The 17,092-nt window shown below is 39.6% G+C and overlaps 1 protein-coding gene across 1 annotated transcript; it reads left to right on the top strand.

The window, feature by feature from the left end:
• Positions 1–1,875: 1,875 nt before the first annotated feature.
• C8H15orf40 (chromosome 8 C15orf40 homolog) lies at positions 1,876–15,019 on the top strand. The gene is made up of 4 exons (XM_036737052.1): positions 1,876–2,056; positions 4,986–5,112; positions 9,451–9,578; positions 13,147–15,019. The coding sequence occupies exons 1-4, from the start codon at positions 1,973–1,975 to the stop codon at positions 13,240–13,242; spliced, it is 435 nt and encodes a 144-aa protein (XP_036592947.1). The 5' UTR covers positions 1,876–1,972; the 3' UTR covers positions 13,243–15,019.
• Positions 15,020–17,092: the final 2,073 nt, after the last annotated feature.

Genomic DNA, 17,092 nt, shown 5'->3' with positions numbered 1-17,092 from the left:
ATTCCAGCATATTTGAAGTAGAGCAGGTAAAATTATATTGATATACTATTTTAAAAGTAAATCATTTGTCATAACAAATTTTATGCTTTGAGAAAGAAATTTCAAAGAATTTATGGAAAAAATAAGTAGAATGAGTAAAAAGTTTTCATCTGAAATAGTACTTTAGTTTATAAAAACTTCTTAAAAGTACAGTCAAGGAAGTATGGTGGTAACCTTTATTCCTCAGAATAGCTGGGAAAAGGGGGGAAAGACTTAGATTGTTGTTTTTGATACCAGTGACTACAGAGCAGTGAAAATTCTTGGTTACCTGTCATGCCCAAGGAAATGAATTCAAGTTGACCCAAGGTTAATCAGAAAACACTTTTTTGTTTGAACCTTTGCCTAAAATATTTATAGCATAGTTCTACACTATCCTATTTTGGTAAGTACAATGTCCCAAAAATATTTAGTTTATTTCTTGACTGCGCTTTTTACAAAGTCTCAGGATCATTATTATGAACATTAAATAAAACTTAGGTTAGATACATCTATAGAAAGGTGTAGGACATTGGACTGAATATGTATTGTCCTAAAGGTCAGTCCTAAAAGTTGATTTTTAAAATACATTTATTCTATCAGTTGGGAGTGGTTCTGGCTTTGAAATAGATTTCTGGTTGAGGGTCTTTGCTATTAAGTTTACGGAAATAGTATGAAAATAAAAGTACATTATTACACAATATAGTGAGAATATGACTTCTACCAGTGCCAGTTTTTGTAGTTTTTATTTACAGAATCTATTGTTACTACATCAGGTGTTGGCAGAAGTGGGGAACCTTCTGACCATTGCCTCACTGGAAAACCAATCTGCAACTTTCTCACTGCACAATTCCAGTATTTTAAATTTATCTCTTATTTGTTGGTAAAGTATAATTTAGATGTTTTCAAAATTTTTAACAAATGGGTGATATTACTTTATCCCCTAGCTACCCTACTTTAAAATACAGCTATGCTCTGGATAATCTCATATACAGAAACTATTCACTGGTTAGTAATAAATTTTGTCTCTACCTACTGGCTCCTTTCCCTAGCCTTACAAACAACAGCGACCACCAAAGACTTTCACCTGATCTTGTCATCTTGTCTGCTGAATTTTCTTTCAAGATTATCAAAGATGTTAAACGGCTAAATTTGGTGGTATTTTCTCTGTTCCCACCTGCTTTTCTGTAGCTTTACATACTATTGATTACTCTTACCCTTATGGAGTCTAACTCCTTTGGTTTCAGGTTTCCAGGTTTCTCCTGAATTTCCTCTTACCTGCCCCGGCTGTTTCTTGGACTTTTTTGCCGGATCGTCTATTTCCCACCCATTAAGCGCTAGCATTCCCCAAGCCTCTGGCCTAGGTCCACTTCTCCACCCCGTGTTAGCGACCCGCGCTTCCACCGTCAGGCCTCTAGTCCAGTTAACAAAGATCAAGTGCCCCCTGCACGTCAGACGTTGCTCACTGGGACACTGCAGGGGCAGGGAAAAAAGTCCCTGTTCCAGTTGACAGTTTGGGGACCACGTACCCACGATGTTAGACACAATCCAGAAGGAAGACTAAGGGAAGGAAACTGGGAAAGGCCGCCTGTAGGTGCTCAAGTTTAGCTGTGACATGTGTCTCCTACAGATGACGAAAGGCAATTCACGCTTGTGGGGGGCGGACAGCTAATGAAAATATGCCCCAAATCGATATAGTCATTTCTATTCTCACTTCGGACTCGAAGGTTCGGGTCCTGGAGGGGTCGGGGCCACGCCCTGCGAGGGGAGTGGTGAACCGCGAGTCGGACCCACAGCTGCTGCACCGCCTCCAGGACAAACCGGTCAGGGGCAGGGCCTTCTCCCGGAAGCTGCGTGGTTCAGCCCCTCCCTCCCTTCGTGCGTCAGGGCGCAGGCGCGAGGGCCGGGACGGCCGAGCACCGGCTATTTTTTTTCGGGGGAGGGGACCCAGCGGCCCATGCTCCATCTCTGCCGCTGGGCTGTCTGCGCCCAGGCGGCGGCGGAGGTTAGGCTCGCTTCTGGCGCCAGGATGCCCAAGAAGGTCAGTGGGCCCGGGCAAGGCTTGTGCCGCGACCCTCGAATATCCGCGACGCGCGTCTTGGGGGGAAACCGGATATGAGGAAGTTTATGTGGAGTGGTGAGGGCCCCGAGGCGCCCTTTCGTTTTACAGACGGGGACGCTGAGGTCCCGCGCGGCTTCGCTACGTGTGTGAGGCCGAACGTGGCCTGGGACTCCCGACTCCTCTTCGTGCTCTGCCCCGACGGGCTCCGGGGGCGTCATTGAGGCCCCGCTTGCTCTGGGTGGGGCCTTCGTGGTCACTTTGCCGGTCGTCATTCTCCTTTTCCATATGAGGAAACTGAGGTCCGGAGAGGTGAAAGAGCCCCGGGGTCAGGGCAGGTCCTGTTTCTTAGGCTGCACCTAACCCTGATGATGCTCCACCTGGTAAAAGCGTATTTTTGGTGAACGAGTCCTAGGGTTTACACTCCTCGCCCGCCGGCCCCCTTGTTTTCCGTCTCGTCACATCCCCTGCTTAGCACGGAGTGCCTTTATCACATTGACTCACTTTGATTTAAGGCTTTCGGGTGTCCAAGAACGTTGCACACAACAACCAGTGACATAGTGCCTCAAAAGGGCAAGGAAATGAGGCAGGATGGTGCAGTGGACTGAGTGCTGTTGGACGTAAGTCAGTGGACTCTGCCACCTAGCGGACCTTGGGCCTGTCCCTTAATCTCCCGGGCCTCAGTCTCATCTACAAAATGAGGGAGTTAGACTAAATGGCCCCTAATGCCCCTTCCGCATCTAAATCTGTGATCTTATGCTAAGGTTGAATGACGTGCTGAAGGCCACAGTTAGTTAACAGCCAGGATTGAAATGTGGGTCCCCTGACTGCAATTCCAGCACTCTGCATGGTATCTATCATTTTGGACCTTTTGTTGAATATTAATGAATCCACTCGCCGACTTCAATGATCATTTCAGTGAAAATGACTTGCAAAATATTTGTCTCTAGCCCCAAACTCTTCCCCAGGGTTCTGGTCCCATTTTTCAATTACTTGCTTGTTCTCTGCCCTTACCAACAGCTAATAGCAAACCTATGGAAGCAAACATCTTCACCAACAACTCCTGCATTTTCCTCTTGCTGATGGCCGCTTTCCAATTATCCATGCTCAAAAGCTTAGTTATTTTTTACCCTTTCCTTTTCTTGACCCTGTTAGTTTCCAAGTGCTATTGATTCTACTTCAGAGATACCTCTAATACAGATTATTTCCTTTCTATTCACCCTAACATTTTAACACCTCTTGCCTGCACCATGGGATAGTCTCCTAACTGGTTTTCTCCAATCTGCCCTTCACAACACCTGTCACAGTAAAAATTTAAAGCCCAGATCTGAGCATATCACTTCCCTGCTCAGAAATCTTTACATTTCCCCATTGCCTATAGAATTAATACAAAATACTTTAGCATTCAGGACCTCTTACAGTCTGACTCCAGTCTTTTCTACTGCTCTTTGTTCAAGTTCTCTTCCGCCTTTCTATCCTTAAGTATAATAGTAATCTATTCATGTTGATGGATAGGATTACGAAACGCGTTTCTCAGAGTGACCATGTGAGAAGTGGGTAACTCAAGTATTGTTTTTCCTATCTTAGAGTTAAAGAAACCTCACGTAAGAGAACTTTTCTTCATGGTCACTTAGAGAGTAACCCTCAAAGTTTACTCCCCTCCCCAGATTTGAAGGTTTAGCTAAACTGAATCATTAGACAAACTGGGCATTGTTTCTCAGTCTTTCTAACCTTCCCTGACTTGATGTATGGAGTCATTTTACATCTTTGTTGCAGTCTTCCTTCAAAGCCTAAATTAGGTGCCACCTCCATGAAGCTTGTCCTTATGGCCCCAAGTCAAATTGATCACCTTCCTCCCTCATATTTCTTACAGTGCTTTAGACCTATTCTTTACCTTTCACATTCGGCCTCATAGCATGTTGCTTTGTGTGTGTCTTATGCCTCCTATTGGGTTGTAAGCTACCTGAGAGCAAACTTTTTCATCTTTGTGTCAGTATCTAACACAGTGCCTTGAATATAATAGGCATTTAATGTTTGTTGAATTAATGCATTTATAAACATTAAATGAATGCCAAGGGGGCTCTCTGGGGACTACAACTACATGTTCCTTAATCTCACATAGCTTACAATATAATGGATACAAATAATTATAGTGCAGGGCAGACTGTTATGTTAAAAATTTCATAGGGAATTTACCAACAGAGGTTGGAGGGAGGGGGTCAGAGAGAAATTATTCCAGCTTTGCATGCAGAGTGGAAGGTAAACAGGAAGACTTCAGCAGAGGTGTCATTTGAACTGGGTCTTAAAGTGAGGATAGATAGCACTTGTTGCATTGGGATAGAAGAGAAGGCCTTTCAGAGAGGGAGAAAACTGTGAACAGAAGCAGTGAGGTGGGAAGGTTCATGAGGCAGAAAACTCACAGATTTAGAACTGGAAAGGGCTTTTTATAAGTCATCTTATGTGTAAAATAAGGAGGCTGAATGAAAAAACTGAGGCCTAGGGAGGTTAAGGTGCTTGTCCAAGGTCAGAGAGGTAATAACCAGCAGAATAGTCAAACTATGTTCTGTGACTCCAAATCCGGTGTTCTTTTTGGTGTACCACGTTGCCCAATATGCTGAGTATATTGGGGGGATAAAGTATACCAACATAAGAGTAAAGTATGAGAAGTCAAGTCAACAAGTGTTTACTATGCCAGGCGCTGTGCTTAGGCTACAGAGAGAGGCCAAAGCAGGCCTTGCGGTCAAGGGACTCAGTCTAAATGCAAATAAACTATGTACCAAAAAGATGTCTTCTGTATAAAAATTTGAAGAGGGTAGTTTTCTAAGAATCAGATAAAGTTGTGTGTGTGTAAGCACTTTGTAACCATAAAGCATGATGTAAATGTAAGGTGATGTTGTTACTACTCTTTTAGGGGAAAGGCCAGAATAAGGAGCCGGTGAAAACACTTCCTCCCACTGGACCTGTGGCGGTTGATCAGAGTGGTTCCATCACAATAGCCATTCATGCCAAACCTGGCTCCAAACAAAATGCCGTAACAGGTATATTTGAACCAAGTAGTTGAATACTGCCCACTGAGTATGTGATGGGTTTGTGGCCCCTATACACATTATTTGCCCTAACTTGTGTAGTTGGAACTTGTTTTGCCAATGCATTTGTTTCCTACTTCTGTAACCCAGAATTGATCATGAAATTTAGAGGTTCTAGGATCCTAGGATTTGAAAGCTAGAAGCTATTTTCTCCATTTCTAGATTCTAGAATCTACAATAAGTTGCCGAGCTTCTGTGTATTATCATTGTTTTGAAAATTAATACACTACATTTTTAAAAATAAGGTTTTATTGGTGTCTTCTGTTTCTTGCATCTTCTATCCTTTTGGATATCCCCACTAGCCTTCTCTTTCGCATTCCCACATAGGCATCCCATATAATAAATAGTACTTTTAAGGGGAAAAAAATTAGCACAGCCTATCAATACATTAAAAATGTCTGAAAACATACGTAACTCCTGTGGACCTCCCACCTCCATGAAGAGGTAAGTTGGGGCTGTTTTCTCATATTGCTTCATTAGAGTCATGCTTAATCTTTATAATTTTATTATATTAACTCCGCATCAGTTCATGTAAATCTTTCCATGCTTCTCTGTATTCATCACGTTCTTCATTTCTTACAGCAGAGTAATATTCCATTGCATTCATGTACCACAGTTTGTTTAAATACAGTATATTATAGATATAGAAAATTTTCTAAGAGATTGTCTGGCTTCTTTTTAAATATTACTTTGAATACCATGGGACTTGTGAAAGATTCAATGTGGGATAATAGAAAGAACACTAGAATTGGAATTGAGGGACCTGAGTTCAAATCCTTCTTCTAACCAGTACTAGCTGTGTAAAAATCGTGACATTTAAGTTTACTCTCAGTTTCCTCATTTCTAAGATGGAGATAATAATATAGTCTTGTGAGATACATAATGTAGGTATCAAGTGAAAAGATATGTAGGAAGCATATTGTAAATTGTAAATTGCTATGCAGATGTCAGAAATTATTGTTGTCATATATAGAACTTAGGCTTTAGCTTTTGGTTAGCTTTACCTTGTTCCCTTCCAGGAGTGGAAGTTTTAAGTTATTAGGGAAATTATATGGGAGGTAAAAAAGAAGAGTATCATGGTATTGTGGAAATAGCCCTGAATCAGGATTTTCACCTTTGCCACTCTCTGTGCCTAGGTGGTAAAATCTCATCACCTGTTACTCTTCCTTTCCCCTATGTTATTGAATCACCAACTACCTAGGAGTAAAATACTCCCAACCCCTCACCTACTCTTTCTCTATCCTCTTCAGCCCCACACCTCTCAAGTCCCCTAACTCTGCCTGCCTTTTCCACTAGGCTCACTATAATTCCGGTTCAGTAACTAGCAACCTTCCCTTCATTCTATACCTTTTTCTCTCATACTTCTTATCTCCTTACACACACAGACACCTGGCATCCTCCAGATGGCACTGCAACCTTGACCATCCTCTCTATTAGTGACTACAGTTTTCTCTCATACTGCCCCTTTACTGACTACATTACATTGGACCTGGCTGGGAATATGTTCTGAATTTGCTCCTCATTGCCATTTCCAGACTCCTTTTGTTGACATCAGTCAACAGTGAATCCTTTGAAGTTCAATAGTTATCATTCAGATCAAAACTGACCTCTCCTCATTTCTCAAGGAGCTCAGTATTTGGCTTTTCTTACCCTATTCCTACCCTCGTAACATGGGACTTCCTCATTCAGGGTTGTTGTGAAGATCAAACAAGATAATATTTATAAAGCATTTTGTAAACCTTAAAGTGCTATATAAGTGCTAGCTATTATTTTAATTGTCCAGCAACAAGTGGTAAAGGCCAGAACTAGAATGGTGACTGTGTTTAATAGAAAAAAAAAATTTTATAGGTGTAAATTTGATTTTTTAAACCCGAGTACAAGGTGGAGGAATCATAACTAGGTAGCAGGTTGAAAAAGATCTTAAGGTTTTAGTAGAATGCAAATTCAATATGAGTTAGCAGTTTGCCATGGCAACTAGGAAATTTAATAAAATCTACATTCAAAGGGTTATGGCCTCTAAGAATATAAGGGATCACCTTTCTATACCCTGTCCTTGTCAGACTGTATCTGAAGTATTGTTTCAGTTCTGGGGGCCACATGTTGGGAAGGGCATTTATAAACTAGAGAATCTTCAGGAAAAGGTCACCAGAATAGTGAAATTTGACTTGGTTTAAGAGAGATTAGGCTTATTCTGATTAGCTTCAGAAGACAGAACTAGAAGCAATGGGTGAATATTGCAGAGGGATAATATATAAACTTGACAAATTAGAGTTTTCTCAAAATGGAATGAGCTGCTAAAGGAGGTAGACTCCCCATGTTGCAGATATTTAAGTCAAATTGGATGACCACTCATGTATGTTGAAGGGAAAGTTTTTTTCAGATATGTTGTATTATAACAGCCATTGAGGTCTCTTCCAACTCTAAAATTCTGTAATCTCTGACTTGTCCAAGTTTACACAAGTCACCTAAACAAGTACCTGAGGGAGGGGCTGAGATAATAGACTAACAGGCTCATGAGGCAGCTGGAAAGAGCTATGGATTTAAAGTTAGAAGACCTGGGTTTGAATCTCAGTTCTGTCATTTACTACCTATTTGATTATAGGTAGGACACTTCAGCTCTCTGGGCCTCAGTTTCCTCATCTGTAAAATAATGCAATTGGACTAGTAGACTTCTAAAGAATTTTCCAGTTCCAAATCTTATGATTCTAAGTAACATTGAGACAATACTGACAGATTGTTCTCTATGAGGCAGCATTGGTTGGGGGTCTGGAAGCGAGACAGTGTGAACAGCTTCTATAGAGTAAGTTCAAATTTTCATCCAGTTCATTTTTGTCCCATAGATTCTGAGTCATAGAATTGAATTTTAGAGCTAGAAGTGATACTCAGTGCCTTTTACATCATATGCACTTACCTGTTTGGTATGTGAGTGAATGAATGATTTTAGTCAAGTCTAAATTTATAGATCAGGAAATTAGGCCCATTGAGGTTGTAGAGCCCTGCTGGGCGGTTGGGGAAAGAGGTAAAACTTAGATTGTCCCTGCACCCCTGGAGCTTATGGTTTAGTAGGAGGATAGCATATACAGATAAATATAATCTATAATATTACGTGATAAGTGCTTTCTTAGGATTGTAAGACACTATGGTATGAGAGGTCTGGGGGATCAGGAAAGCCTTAGCAGAGGTGGTACTTCACTTAGGTTTTAAAGACCAAGTAGGAATTTAGAGTGTGAAGAAAGGGAGGGTGAGCATTCTAGGCACAGGCAATAGCCTAAGCACAAAGGCGTAAGAGCACAATACATGTTCTGCTTCGCTGGTGTGTAGTGTGTGGGGCTAAGTAATGGGAGATAAGGTAGAAAAAATAGGCTAGTGCTAGACTTCGAAAGGCCTTGAATGCTAGGCCAAAGTGTTTTAGTCTGGTGGCAAGAAGAAGCCACCAAAATTTTTGAGGAAGTACCGGGATTTAAGTCTCAAGATTATTCTGGTACAAGTGTGATGGACAGATTAGAGTGAGGAAGGAAGTTCTTTAGGAGGCAGTTGAAATTGTCTAGGTGGGTGGCACTGAGATACCTAATGACAGCCTGGGTTAAGGTAGTTGCAATTTTGGATAGTGATGTTGTGGAGGTGGAATCAACAGGATTTAGTAACTGATTAAATTTGAGAAGTAAGGGAAAGCAGTGTCAAAGCTAACACCAGGGTTTTGACAGTTTTTGAGTGGTTCTACAGACAGAAATAATGAAGTCAGAAGGAAGAGCTTGTTTGGGGGATGATGGGGCACCCCAGTTATGGACATAATAGACTTGGAGTGTCAATGACACAGTCATGTTGAGATGTCCTGTTAGAGGTGTGGGTCTGGAGCTCAGTAGAGACCAGGATTGGTGGTAGAGATTTGGAAGTCATCTGCACAAAAGTGGTAAATGAAGCTATGGGATTGAGGGGAAAAAATTCACTTGAAGGGGCATATTTGTCTCTTAGAGGCTGCATGATATAGTGGATAGAGAGCTAGCTTCAGAGTCAGAAAGACCTACATACAAGTCTCACCTCTCACGTAGATTGGCTCTGTGACCCTGGGTTAATCACTTATCTTCACAGTTCCCTAAGCCACTCTTTTAACATTTATTAGTTGCTAAGCAGGTACAGGGAGCCTTACCCGGCATATAGTAATAAAATCACACATCTGGTTTAAAAAAACCCTCAGATTTATATTTTGTATTGTTTCTTTATGTCTAATTTAACTAACATACTTTAAAATGAGCACCTTCAGGTCAAAATTTCAAACCATTTTTGTTACAGATGTGACAACTGAGAACGTAAGTGTAGCTATTGCTGCACCTCCATCCGAAGGGGAGGCTAATGCAGAACTCTGTCGGTATCTTTCCAAGGTCCTGGAACTTAGGAAGAGTGATGTTATCTTAGATAAGGTATGTGGGGTGGGTGTGTGTGTGTGTGTTTCAGAATGACATTTGGATTTGTGTCTTCACCATTCCAGCTGACTCTTCAGTCCAGGATCCTGCTGACACTATTATATCCTAGGTAGTCTTCCTATCTGCAGAGTTCTCTCCTTCAATCCATTTCCAAACAATGCTGCCAGACTTTAATTTTCCTAAGATATTGCTTTCATCATGTCAGCACATTTTTAGTGCTCACTAAATACAATGCTTTTACAATACAATACAATTCTTTTAAATATGAAAGAAGTGAGGCAGCTGGTGACACAATAGATAGAGCACTGGGCCTGGAGTCAGGAAGACCTGAGTTTCAAATTTGGCCTCAGAAACTTTCTAGCTGTGTGAACCTGGGCAAGTTGCTTCAACTCTGTTTGCTTCAGTTTCCTCATCTGTAAAGTGGGGATAATAATAGCACCTACTTCCCAGGGTTGTTTTGAGGATCAAATGAGATAATAACTGTAAAGCACTTAGCATGGTGCCTAGCACATAGTAGGTACTATAGAAATTTTATCTAGTAGTAGTAGTATTAGAAGTATAAGATACATTACTTGCCTGCAATGGTGAGCTTATAGTCTCCATTAAAGAGAAATCGTGTGAATAGAATAAACATTTGGTGAATGACAGGATAGAGTCAGTAAACATGTATTGAGCCCCTATTTTTACAAGGTATTGTATGTTGCAGTTTGTGAATTTGATCCAAATTCTGAAATAATAAGTTTCAAGATCTATTATATTTGGACTTTACATTACCTATCTTATACAGTGTTATCTTCAATTCCTCAGCATGGAAGAATGATCTAAGCGTACATGTTTCTACGACTGCATTGGAATCTGCACTTCAGTGAAATCTGTCTTCTTCCTACTTCACTCGTAGCCTGTATTTATTGCCACTTCTATCCCTTTCTTCAAGCTGGTTCTTCTGAATGAAGTTTATTTCATCCTCGTTTTCATCTCCAAATTCTACACAGCTTTTAAAGCTCAGGTTAAGTCCCTTCTTCCCAACAACGTACCAGAATGGATAGAGTGCTGTACTTGAAACAAGAACGCCTGGATTCACATCCTGCCTTGGTCATGTCTAGGAGTGTGACCTTGTTCAAATCTCAGGGAATCTCACTTCCCTCATCTGTAAAGTGGGAAGAAAAATAGCTGCTACCCCGTATGATTACCTTCATTCTCAGGCACTTACGAGTTCATGGCAGTGACACTGCTGATATCCTAACCACACAACATCTTAACCTTCTTAGTTTTGTGCCCTACCTCATACCTCACCATCTCCTAGAGTTATATTACTTCTAAAGGATGACCTTTGTAATTCCATTCACAAACCTCTATTTTGATTATAAGCTATTAATAGCTTAAACCATATGAAAAGGTGCTTAAGTTCCCTAAATAGAGAATTAAATTCCCTAAGTCAAATCAAGGAGAAGTTATGATAATCTCTTAAACCCACTTGAATGGCAAAAATAGCAAAACAATGATTAAATTAAATGTTGAAGCTTCAAGAAAATAGGACCTCTCTTATATTGTTGATGGGATGGTAGGTCGTTACAAAGGTTTTAGAGAGCAATTGACAATGTTCAGTCACGAAACTGATCACACCCTCTACCTAGAGAGTGGAAAGAAAGGGGTGTATATAAGAGATGTTCGGAAGGTAGAAGCAACAAACCTTATAAATGGATTGGTTATATGGAGTGAGTTTGAGAAAGGAGTTGAGAATCTCAGGCTGTGAGCCTGAGCAATGAGGATGGTGGTGCCTTCTGCAATAGTAAAGAAGTTTGGAAAAGGGGAGGTCTTAATGAGAAAGATGAGTTCTGTTTTTGACATACTGAATTTGATTTTCCTAAGGGATATCCAATTTGAGATGTCCGAGACACAGTTGAATCCATTAGCATCACATTGGCAAAAGTCACAAAATTAAACTAATCTTACCGACCTTAACTGGCCCCTCATTGATGCTAGGCAATCTTCCCTTATGGCCTTTCTACCTAATTGCCCACCACAATTAATGCAAAACTTCTCTTCTTTAGCCTACCCTAGCACACTTTAAAGTAGTGCCTTTGGCTCCTCCTGTACTGAGAAAATTGAGGTAATCCAAAGAGAGTTCTGTCAGTTCACTTCTTTCATGCTTGAAAATTTGTCAGCCTAGGATTACGTGACTTAAAATGTAAAATGAGAGCTGCCATGAAAGTTAGGGGAGGCAGCATGGCAAAGTGGATGAAGAGCAGCCTTTGAGTCAGGATGACCTAGATTGGAGTCCCACTTCTGACAGATACTGGCTGTGTGACTCTGGGCAAGTCATTCAACCTCTCAGTTTACCAGGTAATTTTTTAACACTGTAAATTGCAGAAGAGTTGCTAATCTGAATGGGTAGAGGGAGTTTTCTTACCAGGAATTTCCTCAAGTAATGAAGTCATAGGTTCAGACCAAAAAGAAAAAAAAAATCTCATCTCTTTTGGGGGCGGGGTAGGGAATGAGGTGAGGGGGAGGGCAAGGTAATTGAGGTTAAGTGACTTGCCCAGGGTCACACATCTAGTAAGTGGCAAGTGTCTGAGACCAGATTTGAGCTCGGGTCTTCCTGCCTCCAGGGCCAGTGCCCTACCCATGATGCCACCTAGCTGCCCCCTAATTTCATCATTTTACAGATGAAGCTGAGGCCTACAGAGATTACATTACTTGTCAAAAGTCACACAAATTGCAGAACCAGTTTTTTTTTATTTTGCATTTTTATTTTTTTTTGCAAGGGATGGGTAAGGGAAAAGGATATATTTCTATTTCCCCTGGCACAACACAAGTACACACAGACTCTTTACTATTTACCTGACCCATTTCATTAGCCTCTAAACTATCATATGGCTGCTAGACTTGTCTTGCTTTTGCCTAGATCTAGTCATGTCACTCTTTTGCTTAAAACCTTTCAGTGGCTTCCCATTACCTATTTTGAAGTTCACACTCCCTTTCCCGGCATCTGAGGCCTTCCAGTCTTATGTTGTATTATTGCCTTCCAAATATACTACGCTGTAGCCAAACTAGATTACTCACCATTTCCTGTACACATTCTGAACTTGTCTGCCTCCATCACTTTACTCACTATGTTTGCTGTGTTTTTAATGTCTTCCCCTCCACTTGTTGTATTCCTACCTTTTTTAAAGCCTAACTATTTCACTTTCTCCAGGAAGGCCTTCTCTGATCTCTTCAGTTGGTGGTGACGTTCCTTCTTGCCCTTTCATCCTAGATCTCACGTAGTACATGTGCCTTTCTAACATTTATCATAAATCATTTTGAATTGTTGTTGTTTGTGTGTGTGTCGTGTCTTCTTATTAGTTTGTAAGCTCCTTACGGAGAAGGGGTTTATGTCTTACCTAAACTTTTTATCTTCCCAGTGGGTAGGGTTTGTACTAGGTTAATATGCGCTTAATTAATGTTTATTGAATTGAATTGTTGGATGTAGACAACTTTGTGAGAAAATTGTTGTTCACCTATGTTCACTGCAGTCTTTTATTTGAATGTTATGTTTGACATTCTTTATTTTATTTTGAACTAGGGTGGTAAATCTCGTGAAAAAGTGGTAAAGATTTTGGCATCCACAACACCAGAAGAGATTTTGGAGAAATTGAAAAGGCAAGCGGAAGCTCCCTAAAAGAAACCAAAAAAGCCAGAAATGAACGTTGTCTTTTGCGGAACTTTTTTTTAAATACTAAAGAAGCAAATTTGTAAGATACTTGAAAGATAGTGCTTTGAAGAAAAACAGGTCTCTGAAAATACTCTAGGAATGTTGGAAATGTCAAAATGTCACATAACTAATAAGGCGAAGTAAACTAAAGCCAACCTTCCGTTATTACTGGACATACTCAAACCAAACCATTATGGTCCAATTCTTAAAATTTAGAACTGGTTTGTTAATACTACATACCTGCCCTAAAGCTTATTTTATGGACTTTTACTTAAAGTTTATGGAACCATACACTTAAAAAGAGCTGAAAGAGACCTTAGAGATTACCTACTTTACACATCTCATTTTTACAGATGATCCAAGTGTCAGGAAGGCCGAGAGGCTTGTCTAAGGTCACACAAGTAATCATCATCACTGAGACTGGAGCTCACCTCCCTTCGCTCCAGTGACAGTGTCTATTGCCTTGACTATTATTAATAACAAGTATTAAGAGATATAAATGTATAGAAGCAGCTTGGCAGTGAGTAGAGCCCTAGACTTGAAGTCAAGGACAGTCACTTCCCAGAGCTTCAGGAAAGTCTCTAAGGTTCTAGATTAGAGATGGATTGAAATGTGGGCTGGTGGACAAAATCATAGGTCCTTGACTTATTTCTGTACAGAAAATGTGTTGGATTTGTTGAATTGCAATTGGGTAATAACATTTTAAAATACATTTTTAAAAAGATTTCTCTCTTTTTTTTTTGTCTTTTCTCCATAGCTACACTTTTAGTGGAAATGTTTGCTTAAATCAGATTATATAAATCAATTTTTTTTATCCCCTACAGTATTACTCAAATGTTTGCTTAAGTCTAAATCTGTTTTAGTTGGTGTAAGAGGAATACTGTGTTCCAAGTTATATCATACACAAACACCTTCCCCTACAGTTGCTAAAGTAGTTTACAATAGGCTTATGTCATTAATTAGGAAAATTTGCTGTGTATAAGCAATATTCTTGTTTTCTTGAGGAAACCCTAATGCATAATATGTTCTTTATAACTCAGATATGGAAGTAGGTTTCATCTTTTGAAGATGTTGTTTGTTTAAAAATATTTATTTCGCTGTTTTTATTTCAGTTTAATAGTCAGTTTGTAATTTACGTGTTGAAGCAGGTATTGGTGGAATCATTAGGAAGTAATAGGATATGTTATCTGCATTTTGGAAGATTTTTTTTGTTAGTTATGTTAAAAGGACCACCATTCCTATCACCCAGACCAACAGATACTTTAATAACTTAACTAAGAACCATACTTCCCATTTATACATTATTTAGTAGTAACTGAACTGGTATTCAAACCAGGTTTTCTAACTCCCAGTCTACTCTCCACTACGCCACTGTTGGGCAGTAGGTTGTGCGGTGAATAGAGTGCTGGGGCTAGACCTGAGTTCAAATCCAGCCTCAGACATTTACTAGTTGTGTGACCCTGGGCAAGTCAGTGTTTGCCTTAGTTTCTTTATCTGTAAAATGAGCTGGAGAAGGAAATGGCAAATCACTCCAGTATCTTTGACGAGAAAACCCCAAAAAGGTTTCGCAAAGAGTCAGACATGACTAAAAATGACTGAACAATGGCACACTGTTCCTCTAAATTTAATAAGCAAAGATCACTTTGGGAAATCTGAAATGGCAAGACGTCGTAACAGTGAAATGAGTTACATTGCACTTTCACTTTGGATTAAAAGCTAGTCTTGAGACTAAATTCTAAAACCACTAAAGTGTTGCTTTTCTTTGTACAAGGTCTTGCTTCTTTTCAGGTCAAGAACAAATCAAGCCTGCATTTCCTTTGGGGCTATTTGCAACTATAGAGCTTCCTGCTCTATGAAATAGTGATCTACAAGGTCCCACTCATCTCTAATATTCCATGAGACCATGAACCTCTTCTAAAAGCATTTAATTAGTGATACCTTATATTTATGTAATATTTCACAGTTTTCACATCCTCTTACGTATGTCATAGCGTGATGGATCCAGATTTTACAACAACCCCTTAGGACAGAAACCATCTCCATTTATTCGTTTTCAATTATGTTTTTCAATTCATTTTTTTATTTTGAATTTCAGATTCTCACCCTTCTCACTGCTCCCTTATCCATTGAGAAGGCAAGCAATTTGTCTATTATACATGTGATGTTATGCAAAACATATTTCCATATTAGCCATGTGGCAAAAAAAGAAAAAGCAAGAAATAGAAATGTTGAAAGTATTCTTCAATCTTCACTCAGAATTCACCAGTTCTCTCTCTAGAGGTGGATAGCATTTTTCATCGTGAGTCCTTTGAAATTGTCATGGATCATTGTATTGATCAGAGCAGCTAAGTCTTTCACAGTTGATTATCATTAAAATACTGCTTTTACTGTGTATACAGCGTTTTCCTGGTTCTGCTCACTTTACTTGCATCAGTTCATATAAATCTCCCCAAGTCTCTCTGAAACCATTTTTCATTTCTTTTGGCACAATAGTATTTCATTACAATTATATACCACAATTTGTTCAGCTTTTCCCCAATTAATATGCATCCCCTCAACTTCCAATTCTTTGCCACCACAAAAAGAGCTGCTATAAATATTTTTGTACATTTAAGTCCTTTTCCTTTTTATTTGATCTCTTTGGGATACTAGATCTTGTAGTGGTATTGCCGGGTCAAAGAATAAGCATGGTTTTATCACCCTTTGGGCATAGAGGAACTCTCCCAGTTTATAGAAAGTTCAAGCAATTCTGTGAGACCACCAATTTTCCCTTTCTCCAACTCTGTCCAAATGAACCTATGGACAGGTAGCCATAGGGAAACTCATGTTGAAATCAGTAATTGAGACTCCATATTTGATTTTTTTTCATCATCTAGAAATTGAACCAGAGTCTCCTTCATGGGAGGTAAGAATTGTACCAATGAATCATCAAAATCAACAGACCTCATTCTGCACTACAGAAGGTAGTGTCCCACACTCAAAACGATGCATACAAATCTGAATTTAAAACATTTGTGGGGTGAGGCATTTATTTGCATTACATAAGAATCACCTTAGGATTCCTTTAAACATCCAGCTCTTCTGCATTTAAACTGATTTTATTTTTAAAAATTAGTTTGTACCAACTTTTCAAGGACATATCTATTGTTTAAAGTTAAGGTACATGAATGCTTGGGGAAAATGGAGCAGTATTCGTACCATAAGGATGTATTGACTTAGCACCTGTTTCTCATAAAAGACTTAACATTTCTAAAAATCCTAATTCATCAGGATTAAGGGACTTCAGTTTGGTATGTAAAAAATCCCATCTCCTGGGTGGGGATACTTTTGAAGTGTATTCAGACTCCACACACTTTGTCTGTGTTGGAGAGGTGGGATACAAGGTATAAAGGCCAAAAAGATGTTTTTGACCTGAAAAAGTCCCCTTCAATTTTGAAATAGGCTACTTTGAGCCATGAGTATGGAAGCTTTAATCTCCGACTCAGTTCTATATCTGACTGTTGTCACCTACCAACAATCAGAGAGAAATAAATTCATTTTAGTTAGATCACCCATCATCTATTAACATCTGATTTTTTAATCCAGTGGCCTTAGTACCTGACATAAAGCAGTTTTAAATTCTCATTTGACACTTAAAGCATGGAAATTGAGGGGATGCCCATCATACTACTGCACTATAAGAAATAATGAGCTGGTTGATTTTAGAAAATATATGGAAAGACTTGGAAATACATGGAAAGAAACACATGAAATAATGAAATGCGAAGTGAGTGGAACCAAGAGAACATTGTATACAGTAACAGCAATATTGTTTGAA

The sequence above is a fragment of the Trichosurus vulpecula genome, chromosome 8 (genome assembly GCF_011100635.1).
Source record: "Trichosurus vulpecula isolate mTriVul1 chromosome 8, mTriVul1.pri, whole genome shotgun sequence".
Classification (NCBI taxonomy): Eukaryota; Metazoa; Chordata; class Mammalia; order Diprotodontia; family Phalangeridae; genus Trichosurus; species Trichosurus vulpecula.
This window is presented reverse-complemented; position numbering and strand designations above follow the sequence as displayed.

Bases quoted from the DNA above. Each gene is read 5' to 3' on its own strand.
- C8H15orf40 (XM_036737052.1), top strand. From the start codon at position 1,973: ATGCTCCATCTCTGCCGCTGGGCTGTCTGCGCCCAGGCGGCGGCGGAG. The intron at 2,057-4,985 runs GTCAGTGGGCCC...CTACTCTTTTAG, and splicing joins GCGCCAGGATGCCCAAGAAG to GGGAAAGGCCAGAATAAGGA. The intron at 9,579-13,146 runs GTATGTGGGGTG...ATTTTGAACTAG, and splicing joins GTGATGTTATCTTAGATAAG to GGTGGTAAATCTCGTGAAAA.